The sequence below is a fragment of the Argentina anserina genome, chromosome 2 (genome assembly GCF_933775445.1).
Source record: "Argentina anserina chromosome 2, drPotAnse1.1, whole genome shotgun sequence".
In the NCBI taxonomy this organism is placed as follows: domain Eukaryota; kingdom Viridiplantae; phylum Streptophyta; class Magnoliopsida; order Rosales; family Rosaceae; genus Argentina; species Argentina anserina.
This window is the reverse complement of record NC_065873.1, coordinates 2,209,520-2,234,670: the sequence shown is the minus strand read 5'-3', so window position 1 is coordinate 2,234,670 and position 25,151 is coordinate 2,209,520. Positions and strand designations below refer to the sequence as shown.

At 39.7% G+C, this 25,151-nt stretch overlaps 1 protein-coding gene across 1 annotated transcript; it reads right to left on the bottom strand.

Moving 5' to 3' along the window:
* Positions 1-328: 328 nt before the first annotated feature.
* LOC126782639 (QWRF motif-containing protein 2) lies at positions 329-7,199 on the bottom strand. Its single transcript, XM_050507933.1, has 6 exons — positions 5,443-7,199; positions 3,962-4,081; positions 1,953-2,066; positions 1,761-1,850; positions 831-938; positions 329-732 (listed from the first exon to the last, which is right to left on the bottom strand). The coding sequence occupies exons 1-6, from the start codon at positions 6,904-6,906 to the stop codon at positions 667-669; spliced, it is 1,962 nt and encodes a 653-aa protein (XP_050363890.1). The 5' UTR covers positions 6,907-7,199; the 3' UTR covers positions 329-666.
* Between the last annotated feature and the right edge of the window lie 17,952 nt (positions 7,200-25,151).

The following is a 25,151-nucleotide window of genomic DNA, read 5'->3' as shown; positions in this document are numbered from 1 at the left end:
CCTTACTAGTCAAACTGAGTCCAAAACCCTTCAAATGAATTTTTCTTGCATTAATGTAATGCCAGTGATTAAATTTGATAACGAAAATCGTTGACCTGCTGACTCAAAAATTGTCGGACGTCCAAGAACATTTTGATGGGGATTTCTATAATTATAATATTGGGATAGATATATATAATAATATCTCTACTGTCATATTGTCACAACCAACTCTGGCATTCTGTTGCCTTTTGAACACCATAATCCGTTGTTAGTTTATTACTGAAAAAATGGGTATGGTATTGTTAGATCCAACACAAGAGGCATGTCCAGATGATCAATTTAAGAACTTTACTACAATCTACTAACTTAATAGAGGAGAGGAGAACATTACTTGTATTTACATATACATTTCGATTTTCCACATTAGGAGAGAAAGAGTGCTTGTATACAGCTAACTACTAAGAGGTTAAAGCCCCTTTTTGTGTATTCTTCAGATACATAACATACATGACATAGAGAAGACCACAACAGGTTCCAAAAATGCCAAACTCAGAAGCCAAAATTAGCTATTTCATCCATCCATATTACCTCTGGTGCCTCCGCATGGGGGAAAAAGAAACTTTCCGTGTAAATGTTAGCATTAGGAGTGAGTAGTCAAATAACATCAGTTCTACACACGTGTTGTCAGGCTGCGGGTAACGGTAGACGTTTTAGTTGAATTATATGTGTTCTCAAGCTACAGTCCTTGACCTGTTATAATGAATAAGGATATGAATAACCATGGAATAAATGCAAGTTCAAAGAAAAAAGATATAAATCAATAAGATTGATAGCAGAGCTGGACTTACTTGCATAGCTGATATCGTCGACAAAAAATCTTTGCATTGTTCAAGCACAAGACGTTCTGTTGTAGTCACCTTCACAAGTTCAGATACCAAGCAGTTCATTTCTTCCACCTGTAAATGAGAGTTTCTGTCAAAAAATTTCCTAAAACTTGAGCTCACAGTATACATTTTTCTACAAGGATCAACAATTTACCATGCAATACATGAGATGCATAAAATGCTAGGCAGTATATGTATTAGTGTTTTAACTAGAATCAACAAGTCATAATGTCATTAAGATTTCTCATTGCCTATTTAAGGAACCTGCTCAGGTCTTCAAAATGCCAGTTGATGTCAACTCAACGAACTTGTACAGTACATCAGACATTTTTTCTTCTTTCATTTTTCTTCCACATTGAGACATCAAGACTACTTTTATTCATATCAGGATATGATTCTTCATTTTTTTTTTAATTTGAGTTTTTTAGTCATCCTAGGGCACATATCTAATGTTAGTATAAATGCTAGATTATGCAGGAACTGAATGTAGATCTGACCGGCTATTAACGTGATTCAGTAAAGGTAAGTGACTGTTGCTAGTCCAGTGAGGTCAATCAACTGGTACGTAAGAAAAATTACAAAGATGAATACGTGTGGGATTGGAAAAGAAACTTGTGAATCGGCTTCATCGATTCTGGGAAAGACATAAATATACAATCTATAATATTCTATCAAAAGTTTAGTCACTGTTCTACCCAATTCAAAAGTTAATTTTCCAATCCAACACCTAGTTCACCTTGATTTCCCTCAGGTTAATCTATAAGCTAGCTTAGTAGTACATGAACTTACAGAAGATCAGAATTAGTTCAATTGTTTTGTAATACAGATGGTACCAGTGATATCAACTAACAAATATCAGAATAATAGTCACACAAAAAAAAAGGAATAGATTACCTTTGACGAAAGAGAGCATATTGAGGCTGCCATTGCCTCCATAACATCAGCTGCTGAACCCACAGAATCTTTCAGCTCTTGAAAGTCAACCTAATAAAAACTTAAGCAACGTAAGTTTTAAGATAGAAATGGCTCCTATGTTCAAGTGAGGTACTAGGCCCTGTATGTAATGTATCATCAAAATCTACATACTATTGCTCCAACAACTGGAAGACGGAGGATACTGGCTTGCAAAGCTTCATTTGCTCCTAGCAAAGAACTAGAGTGATCTCTATCCAGAAGAGCCCAATCTTCCAAATACTTGATCTACAATCACCAAGTTCAACAACATTCATTCATTATGATCTACATGATTTAAAAGTAAATAAAAAAAAAAGAGCAGTACACTGATAATAAAATAAAAGTTATAAGCATTTAAATACGTAAAACTTGCAAAATAATAGTGAAATGATAACCAATAAGTTTTCTTTTGCTTTGTTACTTTTGAAATTAGGTTTGAGCAAGATAAAAATAATTCAGATTATGTACCCCAAGAAAAAAAAGCCGGGTTCCATTGCAGTAATAGAAATACAAACTCAGAAAGACACTTTTTTCATCAACTATTGTGCTGGCAGGAGCAGACACTCTCTCCTGAACACATGTCTAGGGGCCACAACTCCACTTTTTACATGAATGCACTCTCTAGATGAAGGTACACTTCTGAGGACCTATGGATGCTCCACTAAAACATATCGGTGGCTATGCCAAATCAAGTGTGCCTGTAAGTGCATGGCAAAAGCAAAGTGCATGTAAGACAGCAAGGGCAAGGCCATCTAAAAGGGCTTGGCCTAGCCTTCAAAATAAGGACCACGTCTGGGAGACTTAAACGACCAAAGTGTGGGAGACTAGCCTTGCCTGGTAGAAGGAAGAAAGATGAAAATACTATCCACATGGAAGCAGTTTCTAGATAAAGATTTACCCCTGAGGACCTATCGATGCTCCAATAAAACATATTGTGTCGCATTGTTGTTGTTCCTAATCTAGACAGAAGTTAAGTTCCCCAACAATCATAAGAAGTTAAGAACAAACTTCTAGCATCATTCATACCATTAGCCATCTACCAATAATCAAATTAACAAGAATTGCAGTCCTCTGCACATTACAAGAAACTAGCACCACTCAGAATTACAATAATGATTTTATCTGAGATAAATGTTTTCATTTATTACTTCCAACTGGTTCTGGTTGAAGAGATTTCTATAATTTCATGGTCCTCTTTACAATATCCGATGAAAAAGTTATGATTTGGGGGAAAAAAACTATTTAGATCCCAAAACATGAAGCTAGGAAAAGTACAAGGTAAAACTTGAAACCAATTGGCATTTAACAATAGAGCCATTCATTTTCATTGTAGAAGAGGTATGGGGAGTAGTTTATAATTATGAAAGTAAACAACCTTGTCCTTGTGATAGCAATTTTAATCCAATTAAATTACTGGAAACTAAGTGCACAAAGCTTCCTTATAGGGACCAAAGTTAGCTTAAATTAAAAGCTATTTGATGTAATAGGACAAACGAGGTCAGGGTGGACAGAGACAAAATTTATATAAACAAAAGAACCCAGCTTCCAACATATTATCTTTTGTTCAAATGTAATGGGGCCAAATATATCACAAAAAACATTTATTCATATTATGACCAATGTAATATTATCAACACCACATCTTGAGTAACTTCAGAGAAAAGCTCCAGAGAATTCCAGATAGCTTAACAAAAGTAAGAGCAAGTACACTAATCCAGAACAACAGGATAATATCAGTTTTTACTTTCTTTTTTTTAATACACTGTAGTTCAAAGTTCTAAGAAGTGATCAAACTAAACAAAATGATTTTGGATAATCCCAAAATGAAATAAAAATATATGGAACTGGGTTGATGAGAGCAGTACATGTTATCAATTTCATCTCTTAAATTCAAAGGACAAAACTTATACATAGCAAACCACAAGCCCACATAAGGAAAGGTTATGAAGGCCAACACAGAACTAAAAGACTTTAGAGAAGTGAGTTAACTACATGAAAAAAACAAAAAAAGCAGGTGCTGTTCATATTGGTAGTAAATAACTATAACACTTAAGATTCCAGTCAATGACACACAGACACAGACACACACGGTTGAAGCAGAAAATCAAGCATTATGAATAGGGTAAAGCTCTGAATCTTACTTGTCCTTTGAGGATAGAAGTTAGCTTCAACTTATGCCTCAACAAAAGTAACTTGATCCTTTTAAGTGTGACATTATGTCGTAGCTCTGAGATTGTTACCCATGCATTCCAAAGGTTTTCCTGGAACACAGAAAATACAAATTGAGATTCAAGGCACTGTACATAAACTGTAACATGCCGACCAACTTGGCAAATAACTCAATTTGTTGAATCTTAGGCATAAGGCAATTTCAGATGCCCGAACTAACTAACTTGTTGTGACCCTACTGACAAAGGGCAATTGCCAACAGAAACCTTTTTCCATATGTGGATGAACAAATAAATTAACGCTAATCTATGTCTGATGTGAAAAATCTGTATAAGTACAATTTTGTGGCTCTGATGAAAGCATGAATTCAATTACCAAAGAGTATGCTATGTACCATAACATCTTAGGTCCAACCAAGATTTTCCATGTCAAAAAACCTCTGAACACGTTCATGAAAGCACATGCATTCGGTAGGGTGGGAAAAAAAGACTTCATATACCTACGAGATAGACATTTCCTATTCACCCATGGATCTTGTTGGGTAGGTCTGGACAACTTTTTATCAGCACATATTCCATGCAACGAGTGGTTATGTCCAATACTCTGACAATTATTAGGGTGAACTGCTCTTTCTAATACACAGTCAAACTATAAAAATAGGCAGATAATTTATTATGAAGATTACGAACTACAAGAGGAAACAAAAAAACATTTGCATCTTCGGCTCCAGTCATTCTTTTAAGTCTGCGCGATTTACTAAAAAGTTGGCATCAAGTGAAAGGTTCTCTACAAAGTGAAAGTATTTAAAAGTTAACAAGAAAGGGAATAAGAACAAGTATGAATGCCTCTTAATGTACATACCCCAGAAGCAAAGTGTTTCATTTGATATGTTTTTGTTGAGGTCGAAGGAAGTGAGAAGACTTTTCATCAAGAAACCTCCATCTTATGAAACCAGAAAGAGCAATCAAAAGTCCCCAAAGAGAACACCTCAAAATGAACTCCCTCTTATACTTATGGTTATCCCTTTTCATTGCATACTAGGTGAAAGCATTCCATAGGTTTTACTGACCTTATATGCATTTGGTCAGCTCAATAATCCCTTTAAGAACTTTGACGGATTAAATTGCTAGGTCTAGTTTCCTACTCTAAGCATTTCATGAGTCTCAGCATCACCACCTTACTTTAAAATAAAACTGATGGTAGTACACACCTCATTCAAGTGTTATATCTGATGCCATTTATAACAACCATTATGCAGACTTCAGTATTTCCATATTCAATTATAATCAAACGTTCCAAATGTAGAATCCATATCACCTCCTTGGATAGACATAGTATAAACTTGCAATTAAGGGTAATAATATCTACCACTACACAAACACCAATCATATGTAGAAATAACAACTAAATCATAGTGAAAAAAGCAATGCAACTCACAGCACCAAGATCATACCTCTGCATTCACTCTCTGCACCATGTATGTAGCATCTGCTCTTGCATTTACAAACCGCCACTGCTGATGACGGTTATACAGAAGCCGGAGCATGTATGCATCAACAATGCGGTCTTCCCCCTTCTTCCCTCTCCGAGTATCAATAGAGAAGCTAAGAAACGAGGGCGTACTAGCCGGGCCATAACCACTACTCAATTGACCAGGACCACCAAAACTATTCCTCACTCGAGAAGGACTAGCACTCCCCCTGGACGGTGACATAGACGAAGACGTCCAAAGCTTCCCCGGCGAAGCCGGCCTACTAGCTCCCCTAACAGGAGAAGCCAATGTCCTAGGAGACGACACAGCATTGTTGTTATTATCAACATTAAACTTCTTCGACTGAATGTACTTCCCTGCACTCCCTGTTCTAGACACAGGACTAGTAGCCAGAGGCGAGCCGGGGTCCTGCAGTCTCCTCAACCTGCTATTAGTCTCCTGCCAGAACCTCGCGGACACAGCAATACCGCGAGGCACGGCAGCTCCTCCTCCTCCTCCTCCCCTGCTCTTGGCAGCACCATTGGAGTCCTGAACACCTGAAGTACTGCCAGAGGAAACACTGTCTGTGTCGGAGGCGGTGGGATCAGACGGCACAGAGGACTCATTACTAGCATCAGGGTTGTGCTGAGAAGCTCTCAACACATCAGCATTGCCTCCCAAGTGCCCCAAATCCAAGCTCAGCCTTCTATCAAAAGACGATCTTGACCTCGACCCTCTGCTACTCTCATCAACCTGCAACAATGCCCTAGCTACCACACCAGATCCAACCCCATTACTCACACTACTCAACTCCACACTCCTACTCAAATTCGGGTTCGGGTGACCCGGCTGCCGAGTCCTTGCCGGCCACCGGTGCTGATCGCCGGGCCGGGAATTCTCCACCTGATCTGCGTCCCTTCTGACCGGCGTCGACCTCCGGCGCTCCGGGGTGGGCTTTCTCGCCGGAGCGGCGGCGGCAGCGGCCTTGGCTTTACTGATCGGGAGAGAGAAAGCTTCGCCCTGAAACGAAACGGAGAGGCTCCGGGTGGAGGTGACGAGGAGGCGGGTCGCGGCGGAGGCTTCGGAGCCGGCATTGCTGAGTCTCGGGTCGGGTCGGGTATGGGGAGTACCGGGTCGCCTCCGGTCGGCGGATTGGGCTCGTTTGGGGACCGAATTCGGCGCCGGGGAGGAGTTCATGGAGCGGGAGAGGAGCGGCGAAGGGCATCGCCGGGAAGAGGAGGAGGAGGAGGTGGTGGTGGAGGTGGAGGAAGAAGGAGAAGGAGAAGGAGTGGTGGACATGTACTTGGAGGAGACCTGACGGCCGCGGAGGACGACGCGTCGTTGGGAGGCGGCGGAAGAAGCGGCGGAGGAGGCATTGTGGAGAAGAGGCGGCCGGGTCGTGTTGGTGGTGGTGGTGGGTTTCGGGTCGGAAATGGCGGCCACCATCGTATAAAGCCCGGCTCACATTGCCTCGTGGAAAGATCAAATTTTGAAGGCAGAAGCAAAAACCCAGTAAGAAAGTTTTGATCTTTTTTAAGAAATTGGAGAAATTGAGAGGTGGGTTATGTGGGGGAGAGGGAGCTGCATTTTGGGTATGTGGGTTTCTGGGTTTTAGAGAGAAGGGAGTAGGTGGGTTTGGGGAGGACTAGAGGAGGAAGAAGAGGGAGGTGAGATTTGGGGAGAGAGTGAAGGAGGAGGGTGTGGGGCTTTGTTTCTGAGAGGAGCTGAGAGAGAAACTTTGGAGGAACGTTAACGTCATGTGATGTTATGTTATGGTTATGGTTATGGCATTGGTGAGTGTTCTAATTACGTTTTAGTTTCTTAAAACTTTGTTATGGTGATGTTATATATAAACAGTTTTATAATACGCATGTGACTTAATTTATGGACTGTACAAGTTGAGTGTATAGTACATGTATAGAGCGAAGTAGATGACTTGAGTACTGTAGCATCTAATTTGTTTTCACTGTCTAGTGATTGTGTGTTGATAATGGAATCTACCAAATACAAGGCTTGTGTCAGTAGCCAAGTGTTTACTCTACAGATTTACAGATCTACTCTGTTAGTATGGAAAAACTCAGACTCAATTAACTTAAGTAAGGGTTTAGACATAAAAGAGAGAAGTTGTGAAACTTGATATTCCAATACTACCGCAGATCTTTCTCTCTTCCTTTCCAAGACGCTCTCGCGTATTAGGGTTAGGGTTTAGTGGGAAAACTTCATTTGTGCGACGCCGATCCTGCTATGGCAACAACTGTAGCTTTCATGAGTGCGCATCTGGTTTCCAGACTCTCGCTCTCTAACAATGATGATGAGATCGTTGATCTTGGTAACCTCAAACAAAATAAGGGAGGCTTTGTGGCTCCTAAGTTTTATCTAGTCGACAAGTTAAACACGACTAGGGCTGCATCATTCGATCAATTTTGCGGTGTTGTGCGGTTGATGTGGAAGTTGAACACGCTGGTGGAAGTGCAGGCAAGGGGAGATCGCTATTTTTTTACTTTTGGACTGCAAAGGACAAAGATCGTGTGAAGAATGGAGGTCCATGGGCGTTCCAGCGTGCCATGATCCTCATCAATGACTATGATGGATTTTCTGATCTTATGGATGGTCCTCTTGACTTCGTTTGGATCTAGGTTGAGATATGGGGGTTGTTGCCGGCTCTGACGACGGTTCCAATGATGTAGCTGATCGGAGAAACCATCGGGCATCCTGTGTTGCAGATCGATGAGTCTATGTTTCTTAGCGAGGATCCTAGGGTTAGAGTTACGTTACCCTTGCATGCTCATGTTCGTCTTTAACGTCGACTGCGTATATCACCGGAGGATGTGGTGTTTGTGGAGTATAGGTACATGCGGCAGCTAGGAAGATGCAGAACTTGCACTATGATCAACCACAGGGGGCAAGGCTGTCCTCTAGAATGCAGTTGTGGCAGAGGAGAAAACTGCATCTTTGGAGCCCCAACCAATGTCCCTAAACCCTAGGAGGCTGGTTGAGGTGGGCCAGGGATCTTTGAGTCCGACGGCGGCAAGTTATGTGCCTATTCCAAGTGAAGCTCCTGCGGCGGTGAAGGTCTCTGGCACTCGGAGATGCCGTGGGGAGGAAGCCTCACCTGGAGGTAAACGTAGCAGGCGTGATCGTGCCTTGGAGGTGGGCCGGATTAGCAAACATGGATTTGGGATGGACTCGGGACAGGTTTTGGAGGCCCAAGCCTCGGTGCAGGATGAGGTAGTTTAAGAGTGATTTCCTAGCTTGGCCAGGAAAGATCATCTCTCATGTTTTTTCTTGCAACGTCACTAACTTGAGAGTATGCAAATTGATGTTTTGGGCTCGAAATGTTAGTGTGTTTCGTTGTTAGTCTAGACTAGAGGTGGCAAACGAGCCGGGCCGGCCCGATCCATTTTAAACGGGCTAAAACCGTGTTCGGGCCGGCCCATTTATTTATCGTGTCGGACTCGGGACGGACCATTTGTTTAAATATTAAGTCCAGCCCGACCCACGGCCCACGGCCCATGTCGGGCCCGTGTCGGGCCAAGAATGGGCCGACCCGACCCATTAGCATTATAGACACAATTAAAATAAAAAATATTATGTACTTTGAATATTTGTTTTATATAACTATTTAGAGTAGTAAAATAAATAAAATACTAAAACACATTTCATAATCTTATTTTTAAAACGTTACGTATCTCAAAATAATGATGTTTTATTCAGTATTTTGATAATATTTGTGAAATATTGTAGTTAAAATAATGAAATAATCAATATATTTTAATTTAAAAAGTATAATATTCAAGTTTAATAATGATAATTGTTTAAATATTGATATAAATAATATATAATTATGTGTTTAACGGGCCGGCCCATGAATTAATCGTGTTCGGGTCGTGCTGGGCTAAAAACGGGCTCGGACCATGTTGGCCCCATCGGCCAAAATATCTTGGCCCAGCCCGGCCTATTGCAATAACGGGTTCGGGTCGGGTTGCTAACGAGCTCGGACCGTGCCGGACTAATTTTTAACGTATCGGGTCCGGGGCGGGCTCGGGCTTTTGGGCCCATTTGCCATATGTAGTCTAGACATGAGGAAGTTATATGCTTTATCTTTATTTTAATTTTTCCATTTTTGGACTATTCAGAATTTTAATTTTATATAATAAACATGTTTTTTCGCATTTTCATGGTTTCTTAATTTAGTATACATGCCAGATAACGTCGTGAAAAAGTTTTTGCCTGATAAAGTTATTTCATTTCCCAAAAAAAATAAAAGTAAAAGAGAGAAGTTGCAGACAGGTTTTTCGTTAGACAATGTAATATTAGAAATTTGACCTGATTAGACTTTACGTGAGAGAAGTTGTCGGTCTAGTACGTGGGTGAGTGAGTCCAACCGTATCTTGCACATATTAGAAATTTGACCTGATTAGCCTTTACGTGTAACTAGTTACGATTGAGAACTTGTACATTAATATATCAATCCTCAATTAATAATGTTTTAGTATGAAAACAAATTGTAAGTGTTGTATCAATATGTTCGTGTATAAAACAAATACATCAGCAGCTCTATAGAGTTGTAGATTAGCTCTAAGAGTTAAGACAACCCTAGTCTAGCGATTCAAGATTTGGTAATGTAAATAAATATGATATCGCCACAATAATAATGTAAATGACACAAAGGTTTTTTTATGAGCACACTTGTAAACTTCTAGACACATATATATGCCTCTCTTTTTTTAACTAATTTCTTGTCAACTTTTCATAATACCTCCATGTATGCATAAGTTTAAGACACATCAACAGAATATTCTAGCATAAGTTTCATTTCCGTATCATCGTATGAGATAGAATGTGAAAATGATGGGGCAAGATTTGGTATTTTCGGTATAAAGGAATTGAGGAATAGTGAAAACTACAGCAGTGAATTAAAAAGAGCAAAGAGGGTAAGATTTGTAGACAGGTTTTTCGTTGAACGAGGTAATATATTATAAAGGGTCGTATAATTAAGCTGCACAGTCTTCTTGATAAGGAAAGCTATGAATGATCTAACCTCCATGAAAACTGCATTCAAGCCACAAAAGTGGTTGCTGCCATCAATCAATTTGTGAGGCATTTCAAGCTTAAGCAAAATTAAAAGTATGATGATGATCTGACATTGCATTTCATTGTGTAATCTTTGCAAGCTAAGCTATAATATTAATCTCCTCGTGGTATATATTAGAAGTTTTAATATCCATAAAGATGCTACATCGTTTTCAATCTCACTCAATTTCTAGTTATGCCTTTGCTTTCAACTCATTTCATCTTCTTATGTACCCTGCAATTCTTTATGTGCTTCATGCATACCCATTTTTACCACAAGCATTCATTCTCCATCTCTAGCATATGTACTTCAAGGGCCCAAGTGCAAATAAGTATGTCTTCACCAATCTTTCCACTTCCACCAAAAGAACTAGTACGTAATCTGGTATTCTGCTCCAGCTTCTAGTGCCAATACGATTATTGTAAGGTTACTATCTGAAATTCATAAATGCGTGAGAGTGATCTTTCGATTTTTACCCCGAAAGTCTAGGATCATGTTTCGAGTTACTTCACCGAGTGAACATAGCACATGTCGACTCAGAGTCGTTGTCAAGTTTCGATTCACTTACAGAACCCTTTCCCATTTCTGCTCTATATATCACCATGTAAACAAACCTGCTTCTTGGATTCCATAATAGACATCACATATACAATCTGACAAGCCAAAATTTATATATCATCCGTGATCCGACCAAATAAAAATCTTACTGACGCAGAAAATAATTAAAAAAAGTAAAAATAGAAAATGAAAGAGGAAAATATATGATTAATCCCTGAACCAGATCAAACAGCAACCAAAAGTACACAGTGAACCTTAACCCCCATCTGCAAATCCTCTTTATTATGATAGTTCATAACCCACATGTGTGTTATACGAGTACAACCAAGTATTGAGTTATCAAATTGATTAGTTCCTTGTCATCATATATGCAGACAGAATAATATGATTTACAGCTTCCTCAATCCAACTTGTAAATGCAGAAGCATTAACAACGGTACGTAACCATGGAACTCTTCTACTACTATTGTCCCACATCAAGGTGAGATATACATAAATTCATCTGCAAGCATATTAATCAATCATTAGTATGAAACCCCCATATCACATCAACTTTGTCACACAAACCAGAATGAGGCCCTTAATTAGGAATAGAGAAACTAGATACCAACTGCTAACTTTAGCAGTGAACCACTGTTAGGCTCAATGCATTTACCAATTAGTTTAGTTATAGTTGCTTAGGTAAAGATAAGATTAACATTAGGAGTAGCATCATTTGCTTTGGCCAGGGCTAGCTACTACTAGTAATGTAGCTATTCTGAAATAATGATAGGGTTTTGGATGTGTTTGCAGCCATGTGACTTAAGGTACACTTCAGGTGAATAATTAGTTTAAAAGTAACACACCCACTAAGTTGTGTTTGTTTAGTAGTGATTTTAGTTAGTTTGCTTTGAAAGTGATTAGAAGAATGATTTTGTTTACAACCTATACCTTTCCAACCTATCTTGCTTTCTCATCTCCACTCCAACCCAACACCTTGACCAAATGACCATCCCGGCCTCTACCAAGGAAAAAGGAAAGAATATATATATGAGACCACATCTTGTTCTCAAGGTTATGTATGCATGGGTTGGCAACTGGGTATGCATGCTCTAAATTGGGTTTTATATTTGGTTAGTCTTTAATCATCCACAATTTCTTAGAATTCAAGATTCAAAAAGATAAGCAACAGTTTGATAATAGAAGTGAGGAATCATAGGTCACAATTCATAAAGCCCCTTTTAATAAACCTATTACTATATTTGCCATGCTCCACTATTACATTGGAACACTTTTTCTCAGCTGTCATGGTGATTGACAACAAAGCAACACTTGAATCTTCCCTTCAGTCATGAAAAAAGGTTCTGTAAGCTAAATATACTGGCATTTTACTGTACAAAACAATGGTTTATTGTACGTAGATGTGGTAAAAACTTGGAATGAGTTCGTTTCCTGTAAGGAGTTACAATGTTAAGTTGCAGAGTTTGCCTAAATTGACTGATGCTGCGAAAGGTAGAAGAAAATATGGAAATAACTTGTAACAGAAGAGATATCAATGAAGTAGGTTGGTGAAAGTCCATTATGGGTTCGTTTGTGATTTCATATTGAAGGTGATTTTCCCAACCGGTAAAAGAGGGAATGAAGTTGGTTATGATTCGTTTGTAGCTCCATTTCTTAGGTGATCTTCCTATTCAATGAAGATGTAACCTTGGTTGGAACATCAATCAACAGTGTAATGTGTTGGTTGCAGATAATAAGTTGCACACCCTGTGCTGATACCTAAAGGCTATAGCGCCCTTCAAGCGGATGAAACATCATATGAAGTAACACGCGATCATAATATTTCATGTATCGCCATTGGTAAAAGTTAGTATTTGTTTTACTATGGTTCAAGCGAATCCTTCGAAAATAGAGTAGATGTCAGAACGCTTCAAGCGGATGAATCCGTTCTATCGTTTCTATGCCAGGTGGGCCTAGATCTGTCTACAATACAAGAGAAGAAGTCCCTACATACATACGTACATACAGACGCTACGCTGCTGTGAATGCATAGCCCATGAATACTGAATATGATATCCTATCAGAGTATCAGACAGCGACGATGGAAAAGAATGAAGACGGCGGCGACCAGAACCTGACTGTCATCTGCAATGGCGGTACCTTCCTCTTCTCTTGTTCTAGTGTCTTGCTTATGACTTGAAATCCATGAATATTTATGCTCTATTGATGTTCTTATATATACTTTGGGTGAAAGGAATTTATTTAGCTATGAGATCTCTAATAGCATTTTATACTTTGTTAGTTTGTTTCCCAAATTAACGTACATAAACATAACATATATCTCTCTCCCTGAATCCCTGGCTAGCTCTTGTATTCTTCTGCTAGTTTTCTTATTTTGTTTTGGTCTCTAACGAATTGGGATTCTTGTTTTTTTGTGTTGGGTTAGGGCAAGAGCAGTAGCAGGTATTTAGATATCAGTTTGAATTCAGTAATGTACGTTGCGGCAAATGTTCTATCAGACTCAGCAAGCTGTGTTCAGAGATCAGTTTCTTCGAACTCTATCAGAAGTTGATATTGAAGACAACGACGTCTTAGCGAAGAAGAGAATGGAGATGAAGAGGTCGGCGACTACAGGCTACAGCCACCCCTTCGAATCTATAGAAGAAGCTGCTACCAGTCCCTGAGACCCTGAGTCCTCGACAGCAATTCAATTACAGGTGGAAGAGATGAATCGCTTGGTACGTACGTACGTACGTATCTGAACTGGTGAAGGTGTCAAGGTGACTACAACAGAACGCCTTGTGCTTGAAGTCCTTGAACTGTGCAAATACTGTTTGTCGAGACATATTGAAGATGCATGCTGGGCGTCCATGCTGATATCTCATGTTTCTTTTATTAATGCGGCGACTGCACAGATACATATTTTTCTAGGGAAAGAAGGCTGGGTAACTGCATTAGAGTAACAACCAAAACACTATGGGAGTGCCCACAGCCCACAAATACCACATATCGATAAAATAGAACTTAGGAGAAACCATAAGAGCCAGCAACTAAAACAGAACAGTAGAAATAGTTACCAAAAATATCCCAGTCCTATTGGAGCTGGGAAAACCAAGTGGTGCGCGCTTAGGGGGCACGGCAGCCCATCACTTCGGAGAACCAGGGACGATGAAGCCTGAAGGTGGTGGCTTCCGACTGAGGCAAGCGCAGCCGCATGATTTGCAGCTTGAGTCTCTTCTCTGGGTATCCATCTCCACAAGCAATTCGAGAAAGTACTTCTGGATCTGATTCATCAAGAAAGACGAGTACTCCAATTGTTGCGCATGTACTTGAAGTGATATTTGTGATAATGTTAGAAGAATCTGATTCAAACACAACACGTTTTAATTAAATTCACAGTATGCACGTACAGCTGGAGGAGGAAGCAGCTCCGTCTATGAATTGACCCTGCAGGTCATCCCTTGTCACTACACCGAGCCCTGCAATATCTGTAGGGTACCAAGCACAATCACAATTGGTAATTGGCATTCCAGTCCACCGGTTACAACTAGCTAGGATCAGAAGGAGAAGGAATAGGGGATGCAAATTAAGAGGTACAATCTTGTAGCCATAGATATAAGATATATGAACATGGTAAGAAGTTGAAAGCTTAATGCATGCTCAACCAAAGCAATGTCGAACCCTAACATATATACTCACATCAGCTAGCAAGTTGAAAGCTTTACGAACATTAGAATTTTCTAAATGGACTAATCGATCGATATCTTAATAATGCATGTTCAACCAAAGCAACAAAGCATGCATGCAGTGTTGCCGTCTAGGCTCGGTTACTTAATTTGTTTATCCAAATTGAGAATCAGTCTCCTAGCTGCTAAACGAGTAATCATACTACCATACCATAATATGGTCCATGCATGCTTTGTTGAGAATGACTTCCATACCCTGATTTCACATTAATCACATTTGAGCATGTTTAATTTTTTTTTAAGAACGACACTAGTACGTGCATGTTGGAAAACGCACAAGTTCAAAAAGTATATATGTTTCCTCTATACATATGTAATAACCCTCGTTTTCAAACAATATTTGAATTGAATTAAATTTTATTAAGTTGTGAAGTTTGTTTTAAACCGAATACGATTGTTTGCAAACGTTACGAAACGGGAACGGAAACGTTCCGTTTCCGAACGATTATATCGACTTTTATTCCGTCGATCGGTTGCGAAAACTTCATTCACGAAAGTTGTAGAGCTCGTCGATACGAGTTCGTGAGTATGTGACGCGTGCGAATCGGACGTCGTATGTAAAGGTTATTAACGATAGAAGTTGTTTCCGATTTTAGAATTTGGTATAAATAGAACCATTTTGTTTTAGGGTTTCCATTTGTGGAAACCCCTTCCCCTCACTCACCCCGCCGCACACCCCCTCTCTCCCTCGGATCTCTCTCTTCTCTCTCTCTTTCTTCTTCCTTCCCGAGCTTCCTTCCTCTCTTCCCTTTTCTCTCTCTCAGTTCTCTCTTCTCCCATCTTCCATCTCCCTCTCGACCCCGAGCTCCCTCCCATCTCTCTCACTCACTCTCTCGGTTCTCTTTCTCCCTATCATGCTCTCCCTCTCACTTGAAACCTCGCGATGTCTCCATCGCCCAAACGCCCCACCGGTGAGACCAAGGCATAAGGACTGCACCACCACCATCTCTCCTCACCCCTAGTGCCTCCGGTGACAAGATCGGCGATTGAAAACCGCGATAGGCACCGCCACTTCTCAACTGCAAGGCCGCCGGCACCTCGAGCTCTTCAACATCGATTTGACAATCCAAAGGTTCGAATCAAGGTGAGGTTTAGCTAGGTTGGTCATTGTGATGTTGTTGAAGTAATTGTGGATCGATTTGTGATGTTTTGGTGGGGGATCGGCGGAGGGGGAGGAGAGGAGATACCGCCGCCTAGAGGCGGCGCGTGAGGAGACTAGGGGTGGCCTAGGGGTAGGCGGAGGCCGTAGGGAGATAGAGGAGGAGGAGGGGGAGGGTTTAGGCACGGCGGTGGCATAACACGCGCCTTGGATGGCGTCGGCGCATGGGCCCCACGCGCAGCCGGCCGGAGGTGGCGCGTGTGCCACACGCGCCGCCGTGTGAGGCGGCGTGATTAGTTTTGACTGAAAGGGTATTTTGGTAATTTACTGTGTAACGGTAAATGTAAATGTAAATTTTATTTACTACGGTAAATGTAATTAATTTTTACCTTTGGTAAATATAATTATAAATTACTTTCAGTAAATGTAAAAAAGTAATTTGTAAAAGGGTAATTTAGTAAATTTTATTTACTGAGTTTGTATTTACATTTAAATCGTACGTATACGTACAGAAATACGTATTAATATGTATACGTACAGAAATACGTATTATTATTTATACGTACAGAAATACGTATTTAATATTTATCCGTACAGAAATACGTATAAAATATTTATACATACAAAAATACGTATATAATATTTATACGTACAGAAATACGTATATAGTATTTATACGTACAGAAATACGTATATAATATTTATACGTACAGAAATACGTATAAATCGTATATTTGTACAGTAACCGTGAATAGTAAATAGTGAACAGTAACTTCGTATAAACCAAAGTTGCTGAACAGTAACCGTTTATTACTGTTTTGGCATTTAAAGGTTTAACGAAACGATCCTAAATTCCTTTCTTATCTTTTCAAGGTGATCTATAAAGCGAGGGAAGGAAATTATCTTCAGAAATTGTGGGATTCACGCTCAAGTCAATAAGGTGAGTAAAATCTCACTGAATTACGAATCTACCCTCGTGGTGATTCAACATTTTTGCAAGTGTGTTTATTTAATGAATTACAACATGTATATAACTTAGTGGACTACATATATATAGTATAATGGTAATAAATACATATATATATATATATATATTTCATTAAATTACATACTGTTATTAATTCATTAGAAATAGTCATTTCGGTGATAGAAAAATTGTGCATGTGTGATTTTAATGGTACGATATGATGTGAGATTATCGTACGTAATTTTTCAGGTGTTTATGAAATATGACATGTATATGATATAGTGGACTATGTATATATTGTATAAATGGTAAATAAATACGAATATATATAGTTTGCTATATAATATACTGTTATGATTTTTATTGTGGTGATATTGTGAAAGTTTTAAAACGTGCATTATGATGAGTGATTATTGTACATGATTTTATCACGGAAAATGTGAAATATTGTGATTTGTCTTCGGACGTGATGTGTGGTACAATATGATGTGAGATTATTGTACATGATTTTATCACGGAAAATGTGAAATATTGTGATTTGTCTTCGGACGTGATGTGTGGTACAATATGATGTGAGATTATTGTACATGTGAGGCAAGTCGGAACCTAGCCTTTGGCCGGGCGAAGGTTACGATACAGTTAGAGCTCTAGTCTGTCTGCCATAGTACTGCATGAAGGTAACGGGTGGTTATCTGCTCATGGGTACTCAGCTTGTTGTGGATGTTGGGTGGCGGGTGGTTACCCAACATCAGCGGTATACTAAGTGAGGGGTAACAGATGTGTACCAGCGCTCATTAGTTACCATTTTGTGAAAGTATTAGAGTAACCATATGGGTTGCTCGTTTTCTCATGATTTTCATTATACTGTGTTGATGTGGAGTTGTGTCTTTTATGAGACGAGAGTTATTGTAATATTTTACTCATACGAGCTGTAAAGCTTACCGGGTTTGTGTTGCAATCCCGGTGCACCAATTTCAATGGTGTAGGGGATACTTCCGCAGGTGCTGAGTAGTGGTGATTGAGTGACGACTCCGAAGACTCGAAGTCGATCGCATCCAGTCGTGGTGAGGTTCCAGCATGGATTGTGTGTGAGATTTGGTGTGATTTTATTTGTGAGGTTGTTGTGAGGATTATACAATTTCATTTGTTATATGTTGAATTATCATTTGGGTTTGTAATAATCGGCTTGACTGAGTTATATTTTAAACTCAGATGTGATCCGCTGCAACATTAAAATGATTTCGATTTCATTGAGATTATTCTTGTGTTTAACGATTTTAAGATTTTGAGTTTTTAAGCTCGAAATTTTAGGGTCGTTACAGTTGGTATCAGAGCCTAAGTGCGTATTTGGCGATTATCAATACCATCCAGGAGCGATGATCCGACTGCAGGCGGGCTCCCATCACATGCTCCTCGGTATAGATATGTTGTCGGGTACGCGAGAGTGTTAGGAGCCATACCTTATGGGTTGGTCCTGTAGAGAGTATTGTGACGATATTCCAATGATTCACCTTCTTCTGAAATTTCATGATTGATATTGGTTGGATCTTTTTGTCGAATTCGAGACTTCACATGTATGACTGAGTGTTAATTGTTGAATGGTGATGAATTTGGAAAATGGTCGTGGACAGGGTCGAGGCCGAGTTAGGCTGCAGGCCGAGTCTGCAATAGGGAGAACCTTTATAAGGAGGCTGCTCCACTGGAAAGACAAGTTGATTTTGTTGCTATCGTTAGAAACGATAGTCGTGTGTTGAGGTTGATCAAGGACATGAGTGAGCTGCTAGTGCTGTCATTTCATGACGCTTGGATCATGTGGTAGCGGACCATTGGATCGACAGTATTGGGACTTACTTGTTAATGATTGAGTACCCTGAGTTAGAGAAGACGATGATAGCCACATTCATTTATTGATAGTTGGCAGTGTAGGGGTTAGGATTGATTCCTACGCCTATGAGAAACTCTTTATGTGTCACTTCACTTTTGGAGTGTCCCTCGAAATTGGAGACAATGAAAGGCTTATCCTAATATGATTGGAAGTAGAGAGTTCTCTGCTTATTTGATAGTGATTCCGGACCACACCATGATGTGATCTGAGGAATCGATTGGTTGAGGCTGCAGTACGCGGTGATTGATTGTTTTGACATGGTGGGTTCTTTCGTAGACCCAGGAAACCAGAGTTTCGTATCTCTGACTCGAGTCGGATAATGCCATGAGAGTTGAGTCATAGCATATGTTGAGTATGAGGATCTGAAGTAACTATCACATACATCGTTGTGATGTCTGAGTAAAGTGAGACGTTTCCGGAGATACTGTGTTATAGCACCTATAACGAAGACGCCGTATGGATGGGACAAATGAATTCAAAGACTTAATGACTGGTGTGATCAGTTTAGAGAGGCTACAATACTCTCTGAGTTTGACATGCGATCCAGATACTGGAATGCTAACAGGTTTGAGTATATAGTTTCCTATCAGGGCAGAGAACTGTCAAGGAGACTTGAGGGAGAGCATTGACCCTATGTTGAGGGATGTTCAGTGTTTAAATGTTGAGGACTAGATTTTAGTTATGCAACTAATCTAGAGATGTATAGACCATAGGTTGGAGGTGGTTAACGAAAATTTTCGTGACTAGCATCTTTAACGCTATTGGTAACAGAGTGGTAGGGCGTATGATACGTCCATAAAGTGGTAATACAATTATTGAATTGAGATTCACTTTTTGTCGACGTGACATTCCAAACTTGTTTTGGTTCGACTATAGACAATTGATGTTACGCATTGTTCTTGGCTGAGCGAGAAATATAAGGTGATGGAGAAATCTCAATGTGGCGATATGAATTAATTATTTGCTAGATGAGCATTTAAATGAGAACGCTGGTCTTTCAGGATTTAATGATTTTGGTGTTGGGGATTGGAACTTCACAATGCCACAGGTCCAAATGAGACGCAATGGCGGTGAAGTAACTCTGTTGAAGGTAAGGTATGAGATGACCTTAGCTTAGTGGTGTTTTAACGAATTAGTCGTGACAAGTACCTTCTAACTGGTAAAGAAATGGTTGAGGACTAAATTTTCTTTTCAACTGCAAGTGGCGTTAGTGTTGGAGACTTAGAGATTCTTTTCCTCTATGCATCAGATTGTTTATTTTTGGATAAGGGGAAGTTGACTGAAGTGTTCAACAAGGGATACATTTTACAATAAAGAGTAATCAATTATATTACTGCTTGCAGAGAAGTTATTTTGGCCGAATGAGTTGGCCATGGGGGTTCTTAATGAAAGTAAAGAAACAACTGTTTAGAGTGGTGGTATAGCGATCATTTTTGGGTTGATTTTGAGGAGACAATAGACCCAATAACCAGCTTCTGTTGTTGAATTAATTGCAGAACTTATTAGTACTACGACGGTGGGGGAAATCAATATGTTAGATAATGCCACTGGGGCGTTGGTGTGGGATCGTATGTCATGAATTTGAGGCATGTATGAATGAGGGGGTAAAGTATATCGCGGTCTTGTAGGATTTTGCGCAGTAAATTCGCTTAATTTTCATGTTCCACCGTTGTGGGATAAATACCACCTTGGTCTGATTTGTAAATTGTGGCACACCACTCAGGGAAGTAAGAAGCTGAAATTAATTTTCGACGGTAAGTTTTGATGAGAGGGGTAGGATGCGTGATGCATCTCTCTCTTGTGGTGGTGGTAGAATTTTCTACAACCTTTTGCGTATATTAGTCAATTCTCTGGTGAACTGTTTGAGAGTAATTCTTAGTCCAAGGTGGTGATTCTGTGGTGGTTGTGAACTCGATGAGTTAAGATTTCTTTATCGTGTTGCCGATACAAATATGGTACTTGAGTGGGTATCATGCACGACGACTTTTTATGGTTATAATAAGATGATCATGAACGGGGATTATTTTGTTGATTTGAAAGGAATGGTAGGTTCATTATTATAACGATGATTTGTGGTGAATTCATGAAGGTATTGTCATGATAAAACACGTTTAATTGAAAACCACTATGTGGGATGAAAGTAGTAGGCATGTGTTAATCATTGATTTGGCTCATGTTAGATGTTGAGAGTTTTGACCATGCTTAGTGGTATGAGCTAACTTATGACGTGAGAATAGTCTGTCAAATTGCAAGAGAGTGGTGAACTAGACAAAAGAGGGCGTCGACGCCTCCATACTGAAAAATGTCATTATGTTTCGGAAGGATGATTATATTTAGAGTAGCTCACATACGTCTATTATTGTTAGGACATGTGACAGATTGTCTGATGGAGGAAGTTTGAGGTAACGGAAGATAGGTTGAGAGCTTGTATGCTGGATTATAAGGTAGCTGGGAAATCATTTGAGATTGATTGAGTTCGCCTACTACGACAGTTACCATTCCAGCATCAACATGGTACCCTATGAGGCATTTAAGGTAGACCATGTCGAACACCTATCTGTTGGGTCAAGTTGGGTGTAGTGAGATTTGACAAGAAAGAAAAGTTGGCCGGGGCATGTTGGGCCCTTGAAGGTCTCGTGAAGGTAGGAGAACTAGCTTATCGACTAGCCTTGCCTACTAGCATGTTGGGCGTACACAACGTCTTCCACATTTCCATGCTGAGGAAGTATGTACCAGACGAGTCATATGTGATCGATCATAGCACCATTGAAGTGAAGGAAAATGCCACTTTTGTTGTCGAGCCGGTTCGTATCCTGGATAGATCCACAAAGAAGCTACGGAGGAGAGAAGTTGGGCTAGTCAAGGTGTTGTGGAGTCACCATGATGAGGGTGATGCATCTTGGGAGCTAGAGTCAGACATGATGACCAGATATCCACAGTTGTCTGTTGAGTGAGCTTGAATTTCGGGACGAAATTCCTTTAAGGGGGGTAGATTGTAATAACCCTCGTTTTCAAACAATATTTGAATTGAATTAAATTTTATTAAGTTGTGAAGTTTGTTTTAAACCGAATACGATTGTTTGCAAACGTTACGAAACGGGAACGGAAACGTTCCGAGAACGTTTAATAAGAAAACGTTCCGTTTCCGAACGATTATATCGACTTTTATTCCGTCGATCGGTTGCGAAAACTTCCTTCACAAAAGTTGTAGAGCTCGTCGATACGAGTTCGTGAGTATGTGACGCGTGCGAATCGGACGTCGTATGTAAAGGTTATTAACGATAGAAGTTGTTTCCGATTTTAGAATTTGGTATAAATAGAACCATTTTGTTTTAGGGTTTCCATTTGTGGAAACCCCTTCCCCTCACTCACCCCGCCGCACACCCCCTCTCTCCCTCGGATCTCTCTCTTCTCTCTCTCTTTCTTCTTCCTTCCCGAGCTTCCTTCCTCTCTTCCCTTTTCTCTCTCTCAGTTCTCTCTTCTCCCATCTTCCATCTCCCTCTCGACCCCGAGCTCCCTCCCATCTCTCTCACTCACTCTCTCGGTTCTCTTTCTCCCTATCATGCTCTCCCTCTCACTTGAAACCTCGCGATGTCTCCATCGCCCAAACGCCCCACCGGTGAGACCAAGGCATAAGGACTGCACCACCACCATCTCTCCTCACCCCTAGTGCCTCCGGTGACAAGATCGGCGATTGAAAACCGCGATAGGCACCGCCACTTCTCAACTGCAAGGCCGCCGGCACCTCGAGCTCTTCAACATCGATTTGACAATCCAAAGGTTCGAATCAAGGTGAGGTTTAGCTAGGTTGGTCATTGTGATGTTGTTGAAGTAATTGTGGATCAATTTGTGATGTTTTGGTGGGGGATCGGCGGAGGGGGAGGAGAGGAGATACCGCCGCCTAGAGGCGGCGCGTGAGGAGACTAGGGGTGGCCTAGGGGTAGGCGGAGGCCGTAGGGAGATAGAGGAGGAGGAGGGGGAGGGTTTAGGCACGGCGGTGGCATAACACGCGCCTTGGATGGCGTCGGCGCGTGGGCCCCACGCGCAGCCGGCCGGAGGTGGCGTGATTAGTTTTGACTGAAAGGGTATTTTGGTAATTTACTGTGTAACGGTAAATGTAAATGTAAATTTTATTTACTACGGTAAATGTAATTAATTTTTACCTTCGGTAAATGTAATTATAAATTACTTTCAGTAAATGTAAAAAAGTAATTTGTAAAAGGGTAATTTAGTAAATTTTATTTACTGAGTTTGTATTTACATTTAAATCGTACGTATACGTACAGAAATACGTATTAATATGTATACGTACAGAAATACGTATTATTATTTATACGTACAGAAATACGTATTTAATATTTATCCGTACAGAAATACGTATAAAATATTTATACATACAAAAATACGTATATAATATTTATACGTACAGAAATACGTATATAGTATTTATACGTACAGAAATACGTATATAATATTTATACGTACAGAAATACGTATAAATCGTATATTTGTACAGTAACCGTGAATAGTAAATAGTGAACAGTAACTTCGTATAAACCAAAGTTGCTGAACAGTAACCGTTTATTACTGTTTTGGCATTTAAAGGTTTAACGAAACGATCCTAAATTCATTTCTTATCTTTTCAAGGTGATCTATAAAGCGAGGGAATGAAATTATCTTCAGAAATTGTGGGATTCACGCTCAAGTCAATAAGGTGAGTAAAATCTCACTGAATTACGAATCTACCCTCGTGATGATTCAACATTTTTGCAAGTGTGTTTATTTAATGAATTACAACATGTATATAACTTAGTGGACTACATATATATAGTATAATGGTAATAAATATATATATATATATATATAGTTCATTAAATTACATACTGTTATTAATTCATTAGAAATAGTCATTTCGGTGACAGAAAAATTGTGCATGTGTGATTTTAATGGTACGATATGATGTGAGATTATCGTACGTAATTTTTCAGGTGTTTATGAAATATGACATGTATATGATATAGTGGACTATGTATATATTGTATAAATGGTAAATAAATACGAATATATATAGTTTGCTATATAATATACTGTTATGATTTTTATTGTGGTGATATTGTGAAAGTTTTAAAACGTGCATTATGATGAGTGATTATTGTACATGATTTTATCACGGAAAATGTGAAATATTGTGATTTGTCTTCGGACGTGATGTGTGGTACAATATGATGTGAGATTATTGTACATGATTTTATCACGGAAAATGTGAAATATTGTGATTTGTCTTCGGACGTGATGTGTGGTACAATATGATGTGAGATTATTGTACATGTGAGGCAAGTCGGAACCTAGCCTTTGGCCGGGCGAAGGTTACGATACAGTTAGAGCTCTAGTCTGTCTGCCATAGTACTGCATGAAGGTAACGGGTGGTTATCTGCTCATGGGTACTCAGCTTGTTGTGGATGTTGGGTGGCGGGTGGTTACCCAACATCAGCGGTATACTAAGTGAGGGGTAACAGATGTGTACCAGCGCTCATTAGTTACCATTTTGTGAAAGTATTAGAGTAACCATATGGGTTGCTCGTTTTCTCATGATTTTCATTATACTGTGTTGATGTGGAGTTGTGTCTTTTATGAAACGAGAGTTATTGTAATATTTTACTCATACGAGCTGTAAAGCTTACCGGGTTTGTGTTGCAATCCCGGTGCACCAATTTCAATGGTGTAGGGGATACTTCCGCAGGTGCTGAGTAGTGGTGATTGAGTGACGACTCCGAAGACTCGAAGTCGATCGCATCCAGTCGTGGTGAGGTTCCAGCGTGGATTGTGTGTGAGATTTGGTGTGATTTTATTTGTGAGGTTGTTGTGAGGATTATACAATTCCATTTGTTATATGTTGAATTATCATTTGGGTTTGTAATAATCGGCTTGACTGAGTTATATTTTAAACTCAGATGTGATCCGCTGCAACATTAAAATGATTTCGATTTCATTGAGATTATTCTTGTGTTTAACGATTTTAAGATTTTGAGTTTTTAAGCTCGAAATTTTAGGGTCGTTACAACATAAGAGGAAAATTCTAGTATACATCAATGTATGGCTGTATGCTATACATCTCACATCCGACGGTCGATATTGTTTTATGAGTGGGGTAAAAAAATAATATCGGTTGTCAACCGTTAGATGTAGGATGTATATCATACATAACATGAAGAATCATATTTCATTATTATAAAGAACAAGGTAATCTTTTCTAAGAAGTTGGAGTGAACCAAGTCGGTTGGTACTTGGCTGACACTTCCATACCTTGAAATGGTCTATCAATTCTTTGACTGTCTAAGTAGAATGCGCCAATAGAGGCAGCTCAAAAATGGAAGCCTAGGGTT